This window comes from Varanus komodoensis, unplaced genomic scaffold (assembly GCF_004798865.1).
Source record: "Varanus komodoensis strain SLA01 unplaced genomic scaffold, ASM479886v1 scaffold10, whole genome shotgun sequence".
Taxonomy (NCBI): domain Eukaryota; kingdom Metazoa; phylum Chordata; class Lepidosauria; order Squamata; family Varanidae; genus Varanus; species Varanus komodoensis.
Window position 1 is genome coordinate 14,851,620 of NW_025335269.1, and position 10,112 is coordinate 14,861,731.

General features: G+C 44.5%; 1 protein-coding gene across 1 annotated transcript in view; it reads right to left on the reverse strand.

The window, feature by feature from the left end:
• Positions 1–260: 260 nt before the first annotated feature.
• The window catches only part of EEPD1 (endonuclease/exonuclease/phosphatase family domain containing 1), a 57,205-nt gene continuing 47,353 nt past the window's right edge, over positions 261–10,112 (reverse strand). The window contains exons 3-5 of the mRNA XM_044419132.1: positions 8,673–8,805; positions 1,873–2,067; positions 261–746 (exon numbers count right to left, since the gene is read on the reverse strand). Of these exons, the coding sequence (XP_044275067.1) occupies positions 547–746; positions 1,873–2,067; positions 8,673–8,805 (528 nt within the window). The 3' untranslated portion in view covers positions 261–546. The remainder of the gene's footprint in view (positions 747–1,872; positions 2,068–8,672; positions 8,806–10,112) is intronic.

Sequence of the window (10,112 nt, forward strand, 5' to 3'; positions counted from 1 at the left end):
GCAACCAACTTGCTTTTTTATTTTTAGTGCACTGACAGATATTCAGGTTATATGCCCCCATTTAAGATTCTACGAGAGGTGATAAGATGAAAAGTCCTTGCCATGTGTCACAGCATTCATCAGGCTCTTTTTTTCCCCTGAAATATCCTGCACTGATCCATACATTAACAATTGATTGTGCAAATCTGCGCACTGGTGGCCTTCTCTTATTTGCTACTGTAGCATTTTATTAGAGATCAAAAAGAGGGAGATCACTGACATACAGTATTAAAAAGTGCGTTTTATTTGCAGTTATCCAGGTATCCAAGCACAGAAGTGTCCACCACGTCTCCATAAAGTCACAAATCATTCGACAGCAACAGGATACCCTAAAACATCCATAAAGGGGCACAAAGGCAGGAATGGGAAAGGGAGATGTTAAAAGCAGAAGCTGATTCTCTTTAAATGAGGAGAAAAAGGCAGTTCTGGTTCACCATCAGGCCTTGAGCAAAGGGAGCTTCAGACCTTCACTCCAGGAAAGGGAAGGGAAGTCAGCATGGTTGTGCATCATCGCTCATGTTTAGTGTTCGAGTCACTGCATTCCACCATCACTCCATTTCCATTTCGCATCAGGTCCTTTCGGTTCCAGTCCCTCTCTGTGTAAAATTCCACTAACACAGGGCAGTGGCTTGATGCCACCCCACCCCATGACCAGTTGTCAGGGATCCAGGGATTCGTAAGGCCTTCCCTCACAACTGCCCAATGACCTACAGAGAGAAGAAAACAGAAAAAGCTACCAGTGAAACAAAAATGAGAAGCCCATCTAGCTACATCTGATGCTGAAGTGCCTTGAAAGTGAAGAGAGTGTGGACCTACTTGGCGTCTGGGAGCACCACTGGGGAAGCCACAGGGCTGGATCCAGATTTACGCAGGTCAACTGCACTGGCAGAAGTGGACTTCCCTGCCCCTCCAGTCCCCTGAAAATGCTACCACATTGAGCCAGGAGATAATGCTGAATGGGATGAGCTCTGGGACATAGGAGGTGGGGGAGCCCCCAAAACTGAACAGAGGGACCATCTGTAAGCAGAGGTTTTCATTTCATGGAAGGCAGGTTCATCAATTTTACCCATTCAGTGGCTAAAGGCCTCTAGGCAGTTAAGATCAACATCTTAAAAATGCATTATAAAACTCATATACATGTAAGAACAATTTTAAACAGATCCTGGATCCCACCCATGAAAAACTATTGAGGCATTTGAGGGAAGAATATAAATTAAAAAAACAAACAAAATTAATGATGTGAGCCGCCCTGAGGCTTCGGCGAATGGGGCGGCATAAAAATGTTTTAATAAATAAATAATGAATAAATAAAAGTGACTGTATCATGCTTGGCCATTGCCTGGGTAACTGAAACTTCCTGTGCAATTACATTTTTAGGCTCACCTAAAAACTAAATTGCTAGTTCTCAGGGAAGTGAAAGTAAACATGCAAAGTGGGAGGTGGGTATGCATCTCAAAGCACTTGGGGATTGTGGCAGAGATACAGTAATGTCCACGTTACTCGTCCACAGTATGCTTAAAGGCAACACAGTCGGCCGTGGAGTTTATTGTGGTAAATAGAGGTCAAGCTCTGGTAAGTTTAATAGGAACAGACAACATGACTACTATGTAAAAGCATCTAACCGGACCAGGTGAATTTGGCCTGATATTTGCAAAGGTGCTGTAATGCCACTTAATAACCAGCAGATAACATTGCAGGAGAAATTTCATTGTTGTTTGCAAATCTGTTCACTGCCCGAATACCGACACAGTAATTGACACTGCCTGAACTACTACACAGTGATTGACTCATGATACTGTGAATTTTCACCACCCTCCAGCAATGAAACCTTACCAGTGAAAACTTTTTTCAAGCTACGGCTGATCCAGATGTTATCCAGAGACTTGGAGCCTTGCGGGTTCTTTGTGCTGATGTTTGTAAATGTGCTGGCAGGGACCAGATGATGGAACTTTTCCTTCCTCAGCAGGTCGTGGTCGCTGCTGTCTGGAGGCTGACCAAAGTCTCCTAGAATGATCACATCTTTTTCACCTATAGTTGGGAACAGTGAAAAATGTTTACAGTTAAGTAATGGATTGCGTAATCTAACATAAATAAGGCAATGTCCTCATTCCATGACCCCGACTCCTCTAGCTTCACTAACCAAAATCTAGTTTGGTTTGGTATCTAGTTCTCTAAAAACAGTATTTTGTTCTCTACAAAAACAACTCTGCCCATTCTCTTTTGCTGCCCCTTCAACACGAAATATGTAATAACTATGAAATAACTGTGAATATGTGTGTGATGCTACCACATCATCCATCAAATCCCTGTTTTCCCACAAGACCTTTGGCCTTCAAGCTCATTCAATATGTTTGCTCATGTTCATCCTCCTTATACTCTCCACATCTTCTACCACAATCTTGTCCAACCTGACATCCTCTAAATGTGGCTGGGGGATGCACAACTTGTGGACCAATACATCTGGAGTACCAGGTTGGAGAAGGCTGTTCTACTGTCTTGCCAAAGTAAGCTTTTGTGGCATTAGGGGGGAAGGTCAGCAGCAACTTATTTGCTTATAGAGCTCTATGAAGCATGGAGCATGCTGTGGGTGCTGAATAAATAGAACCAAGTGAACAGTGCTTCTGACAGTGCATCACACTGGTCCCTTGCATAATACAACTGGCATTAAGCCACTACAATAGCTACGATGAATCAGTTTGTTTTTCTCTATGTTATTTAATGCGTGATTTGTGTTTCTTTTCTACTTTGCTTCTAGGAAGGAAATTCAAGAAGTTGGGAGGGCTCCCCAGGGCTAGAAGGACACTACTGGAAGGAAAGGGCCTGCCTGACAATGGCAACAGAGATAGGAAAGCACTAAGAAGCTACTTTCCAGATGTTTTGGATTACAATTTGCAGCATTCTTGCCTTTTAGCTATTCTGACTAATGATTATGGGAAGTCCAAAACTTCTGGAGGGCACCAGCGTGGGGAAGGCTGGTACACATGGCTTTCTATAAGTTTCCTTGCATCGTGTTTATTCTCATTTTTTATTCTGCCCTTTCGCCAAAGCTTTTCAGGCAGTTCACAAAACAAAGCTTAAAAACATAAAATACAACCATATTGTAAAACTCAGCTTAAAAACCCCATGGTTAAAACAGAGTAAAAACAAAGGAAAAAACCAGCAAAGATCTAAAAACACATTAACACCATTTTTAGAACTGAAGAACTAAAAGCCTCCGAAAATTAAAAGTTCTTCACTTAGTTTGAAGAAGACCACAATGCAGGGCCCTGTGGGCCTCTCTGAGGACAGCATTCCACAACCAGGGTACCGCCTCCAAAAAGGCCTTCTCTTTAGTGGCTCTCAAGCCAGCCAGGGCACCCAAGAGAAGTGTATCTAAGGGTGATCTCAATGTCCAGGTAGGAATATAGGGAAGGTAATGTGGCCTCAAGCCACTTAGGCCTTTGAATGAGCCCAGAAACAGATGAGAAGCCAGTGCAGATCACAAAACTGGAGTAGTTATGCCACTAACAACCAGTTTCTGTTAACAATCTTACAACTGATGTTTCTGGGCCACTGCCAAAGGCAGCTCCATATATAATGTACTGCAATGCTCCATACAAGAGGTTAGCAGAGGATGGATCACTGAAGGCACTGCGCTCTCTGTGCAGACAAAGTCACAGCTAGTATAGCAGCCTGAGCTGCTGGGTACTACAAGGTTTTGTTGCTATGCAGGCAGTTAGCCAGAAGAGGGCGAGCACATTCAGTAACAAATCCTCCCTCACATTTATCTAATATGGTATTAAGGAGGCCTTGGAGAGCATAAACTACTAAAACTAAAGAGAGTAAACCAATAAACTGCTTGAGTTGCTTTAAGATTACAAATATCCCACACTGATTGGTAGCACTTCTGTAGCGGGGAGGGGAACCATGCAAATCTTATTAATATGTAACAATATCTCTGTAGATGAGATACACATTGTGAAACAAATATGCATGTGATTGCCATGTGTGGTTTTCCTAGGCAGAAGCATGCACGCTTTCAAAGGAGCAAAGGATCCCATGCCGTTTGAAGCAGCTCCAAATCTCTTCTTTTAACCGATTCAAAAGTCCCAAACTATCTAACTGTAAATGACAGAAGACTGGCAGTGGGAGATAAGGAGAAACTGATATTCGGCTTGTGGTCAATAGGGGCATTGGTCAGAAAACCAAAACAATTTATAGCCTTCTGAACGTCACAGATGATGCACAGTGGAGCCACTGAGTGGGTTTGGAATGGGGTGAGTGCACATCCAGGGCACATCCAGCCCCCAAAATCCATATTCTTTTGCCTTTGCGTAGGCCCCCTAGCCCGTCATTCACACCACTGCCACGGCAACCGTATGACCAGCACAGGGGATGCACACAGTACGCGTGGAAGCAACTGAGCCATACAAAGCATCTGGGTTTGGTTTGGATTTTTGGCAGCACGCTAGTAAGGAGAACAGTACTACTTTGCAGCACACCCAAATGGGTACATCCACTGTTGCGCCCTTGTAGGGACGGACCTCTGGAGCTCTCGGCAGTTGCCTGCCATAAGCGATTACAGTCCAGTTTAGAGTTTTGATTTACTAGGTTTGGAGTTCAGTTACAGAGTGAATACATTGCACCAGGCTAGTAGGAGCTAGAGCTCATCCGACTTCCAGTTGTTGTGTCCAGGACCCTGCTTGGTATTTGGTTGGTCCTTGTTGGAGCTGGCATGGCACTTGGTAGGGGTCAATGTGGCCCCTTCTCTCAGCATACCTAACTGATGCAGGGGAGGGTTGTTAGCCATAGATGGAAGACATAGACCAGGCATATGTAACCTCAGGCTCAGAGGCCAAACTTGGCTCTCTGGGCTTCCCAGTAGCCTATGCCTTTTCCTTAGTCCCATCCCCTTTTCCCAGACCACTGACTCTTCGATGGTTTCCCAGCTTATGTACAGTCCCCCACCCTCACATTCTAAAAGGTTAAAATGTCTCTCCTAAGGGTTAGTTACTAGCAGGCAGAATTTGAAGCTAAAATACATGGGTAGTATTGTTATATTGGCCCTGCTCCTTTTGACTCCACCTCTTTTGTCTTCGGCTGTGCCCAACACTGAAATGTGTCCCCAGAAGCTTCTCCAGAATGAAATTCAGCCCTTGGGCTGATATTCAACATCCCTGCAGCAGGCATTAGCCAGGATGCTGCATAAGTCCCATGAAGGTGGCAGCAACTACACTGTCCTGGCAATACGGAAGCAGGTGTGAGAACCTGAGATTACAGATAAGAGAGTTGGAAGGGACTTCCAAGCATGTTTGCTGGCACTGCTGGGAAGCTGCAGAAAATGCTGTCCTTGGGACGCCCCTGTACATTTCACTGACGTGAGCAAGACCTTTCTCAGGAAGGTTACTTAGATTCACACTGCCCACGCCATTGCTGAGAATGGCTTCCATTTAAATAAAAAGGCAATACTATTTTCAACTCCATTTAAACTAGAAGGAAATCAATACTTGCCTAATGGGAGGAGAGAAGGATCATTCTGTAAGCTGCTTTCTAACCTTAAAATACACATGAAAAGGCAGTGGGGGAAGTGTTAATTAAACATTTGTACAGCTTGCTTGGGTTTAACTTCAGTAGCTGCAGTCTCATGAGGTAGCCTTTCAAATCAGATCTGTACAGCTCCTGATACTCCCCGCTCCTTTTTTAACACAAAAATTAAGGTAATCCTAACTGATGCCTTGTGGCTGAAACAAACAAACAAACTCAAGAGAGGTTGCTGCATGTTCATTCAATGGACTCTTCATGTACCTCTTCTGAAACTGGAGATGGGGGTAGATTCAGAATGTTATAAACTGCTGACCTTGAAAAACTGAGGTAAGTCATCCAACATTTTTAGCCTGTGTTAAACAGTAAACAAAAGGCTAGCTCTTCCCACTAGAGGCCCCATAACTGTATTAACTACAAAGAAATCACAATGGCTTTACAGGAATCCAGCTGAATCTAACCCCTAAGGGGCGGGCAAGAAGGGCTAAGATTAGAAATGGAGGAAACAGACTCAAGGATCTAGCTGATAACATGCAACATGTGTAGGCTCACAGTTCTGGACATGACATCTCATCCGACAGCAGATTAATTCCTATAGACTATCATAGCTTTCCAAAACCTAGTGCTTTCCACTATGTTAGACTGCAAGTCCCAGTGTTTGAGAGCTGAAGCACAGAATATCCGAGGGGCTTGAAGGGCACCAACGTGGGGAAGGCTGCCCAATGGCCTTTTCCTAAGAAAATTGACCGTGCTGCACAAAAGATTGTTTTAAACACATATACGAGATGAGTTGGTAATTCCACTCATTCTATCTGGCTCCCTTTTCCTGGGTGGTATGCTTAGTGTTCCTGCTTATTTCTTCCTCTCCACCCCTCCACAACAGTTATTGATCACAGTGGGATCCCTACAGCCCAATCTGATACTACTGAATGGTGTTTAGGGGGCCAGGGATGCACACCAGACAGTGGAATTGCCCCTGCCTCTTGCATTCCGACCAGCATTTCTAGTAGCCCGTCTAGAGAGTGTGCCACTAAAAACCAGCCCCATGGCATGCTATCTGAAATACACAGCAGCAGCTGGTCTTTGCAAGCATAATGGAAGCAGCCTCTAACATCCCAAAATGGTCTTTAAACTAATTTAGAATAATGCATATTTCATACATTGACAGTAATGGATTATGCCCTACAAAGGGTCTATTCAGCATATGCAAAATGATGACCAGTGCCATGTCCCACTGCATCCTTAAGAGGGAAGCTTTGCAAATTATGCACAACAAAAAATAGCTTTCAGTGGTATACAAATGCCACAATCATGCAAGTGCATTGACTTCATGGACACATAGATACTTATAGTCTCTCTCTCTCTCTCTCTCTCTCTCTCTCTCTCTCTCTCTCTCTCTCCCTCCCTCCCTCCCTCCCTCCCTCCCTCCCTCCCTCATGCACACAAACATGGACTGTCTGAATTCTTCTCTTCATTCTAGAAACCAGATACTGAAAGCCTCCCTGTTGTCCCAAGATTCCTAGATCTAGCCTAGCCTGTATCTCACAGCCTAAAGTCTCCCAAACACTTGACCACTCAATATTTCAGGGATATGAATGTTGAAAAAATCTGCAATGGATTCAAATAGGTTCAAATTTCTATGACTCTAACCTGCAGATTCTGCAGAGAATTGGTGTTTTCTGAATCGTGCACACCTGTGCATTTTTAAAATTGGGTCAGGGGATTTTTGCCAATAGGCACATGTGCTAATGCACATTTGCACCAATGGAAATTTGCACGAGTGGAATGCAATCTTATGCATCCCTAAAAGGAATCCAACAGACAAGTGTACAATGGAAAGAAAGATGCCTAATAACCAATGAAACACTGGTGGAATCATCTGAAAAAAATGCATATATCCCTAATCAGGGATACTGAACCTCAGGCCTGCAGACCAAACCCATCCTGTCCCGGGATCCAATTTGACTCTCTAGGACTCCCCAAATACCTATATCCCCTTCCAGTAGCCTCGTCACCCCTCTCCTGATAGCTGATCGTTTGGTAGTTTCCCAGCTTTCCATTCCAAGCTAAAATCTGCTGCTACGTATTTATGCTAAGTATGTCTGCCTTTTGCCTTTTGCCTTTGGCCCATCACCACCAAAATGAGGCCCCTGAAATTAAATTTGGTCCTCAGGCTGAAAGAGATTCAACACCCTCACACTATAGCCATGTCCAGACTTCATCCACAGACTGTATCTGTAGACACTGCTAGGTACAAACCTACTCAGCCCCTCCTCCAGAGGCCATGGATGGAGAACCACTTCTGGGACACAACCCTGTATGTGTTCAGACAGAAAAAGTCTTACAACTGCCAGCATTCGCCTCCAGCCCTGGGAATTGCTTTCTGGCTTTGGATCTGGGAATCATAAGAATTCTAGATACGGTCTCAGGGCACTCTGTCCATTTCTCAAAGTAAGGACTTTATGCTAAAATATGTGGGCTGGTTTTGAATTTTGGCCCTGCTCACCACTCAAATGCAACCCTTGAGAGCTTCTCCTAAATGGAGTCTGTCCCTTGGTTTCCCCACCATTTGAAAAGAAAGATTCTTTTATCAACTAATCGCACTTTTAATCAACTAACTGCTTAGAATAAAATGCATGCAATTCATTATGATATTTTAATTGGGCAGGCAGCCATAATATTTGATACGTGTCTGCCAATGATGCTAAAATGTCATTATATGAATTCCCTGTAGGGAAATGTGCCCAGTGTGAGCCCAGCCCAGAGCCTTCAATGGCTCCATTCACAGACTACTGTGCTGCAGCAAGCTCTAGCAGCCCTCCTGAATATGCAAGCCACAAGGCAAGCTGTTCTGAATTGCATGAGATTTGCTCACCAAGGCAGTAACCTTCCCTCCTCCTGAATTTGCACAGTGTGATAAGGCAGGGCAGTGCTCACTGAGACCTGAATATTCACACTGGCCACTGGCATGGACTGGCTTGGACTGTGGCGATTGTGTGAACCAGGCAAATGCTAAGCACTGATGTAGGTTTTAAAACAGAAATAGACTGGGAGCCCCATTCTATAGATCTTTTGTTGACTGAGCTGGTTGACACACTAATCTGTGGCCTTACCTTTCAGTGTTTCCTGCAGTGTCTGTGCAAAAGATGCTAACTTGTGGCTATTATGGTTCTTCACAGTGTTTTCTCCCACTGTAGGCAAAGGAGCCAAGTGAAGGTTAACCAGTGTGAGGTCGTTCATTCCAACCTAGGCAGGTGCAAACAAGGTCAACAAAGAAAGGGTTAGACCCTCATGAGGGCACGTGGTTTTCATGGGACTGCTCATTAACAGCCCTCCCCAGCCCTGCACCCTGCAAATATACTGGACTACAAGTAGTGAACATGCTTGGGGGCTAGCTGGGGATAATGGGAACTACAGCCCAAGACAGGCACCAACTTGGGGAAAACTCATCACAGCCGTAAAAAGCTTTTGACATTCTCCTCCCATCATATGGCTTAGGGAGATGACCTTGAACACCACTTCATAGTACCAGGATGGGTTCTAAGGATACCACAACGTTCAGTGATTGTTGTGGAGGGATGGGAATCCTCTTCTACCACAATGACCTTGGCAGGAATTCTACTGCCACTGCTTTACATGAGTGGTCATGGCGTACTGCATGAGAATACTCTCACTAGCAAGTGCCTGTGCCTAGGCCAGGCTTATTTGCTTAAAGCAAACGCCAGCTGTGAAAGCAAGCCAGTCAGTGTGGTGTCATGCTAGACTCAGATTACCAGCAGAGAGACCCGAGTTCAAATCCCTGCCTGGGTATGAAGCTTCCTAGGCACCCTTGGGCCAGTCACTGTCTCTCAGCAGGCCCAACTCACAGGGTTGTTCGGAGGCTAAAATGGGGCTGGGGAGAGAACTGCATAGATGCCTGTGAGTTCAATGGGAGGTAAGGGCAGAGACTGAGGGAAGATTTCATACACAGCAACCTTATATTAATATTAGTTAACTATATTATTGTATTACTACTATATTATACTTCTATCCCACTTTCCTTTTTCTTGTAAGGAACTCACTGTGGTTTACAAGGTTCTCCTCCTCTTCATTTTATTCTTATAACTACCCTGTGAGGTAGGTTAGGTTGAGAGTCAGCCACTGGCTCAAAGTCACCTAATAAGCTTTATGGCCAAACAGGGACCAGAGGCTAGGTCTCCCAAGTCCCAGTGCAACATGCTTAACCAGTGCACTTAGAGTCTAGCAACAGCAACCCATGCTCTGGTAACCTTCCAATTGGACTATTGTAATGCACTCTATGTGGGACTGCCCTTGCAAATGGTCTTCACTGGATACTTCACTTGGTCCAGAACAGAGCATCCAGGCTTTTGATGGGGACTAGTAGATGTGATCACATAACACTGGTCCTGTACCATCTGCACTGGTTGCCAACTGAAGTCTGGGCCCAATTTAAAGTGCTAATGATGACATATAAGGCGTATAATTATGATGTATTTAGGACCTGGAGAAGCATTGCCTTCTGTATACACCTGCCCAACCCCTTTCATTTAAGG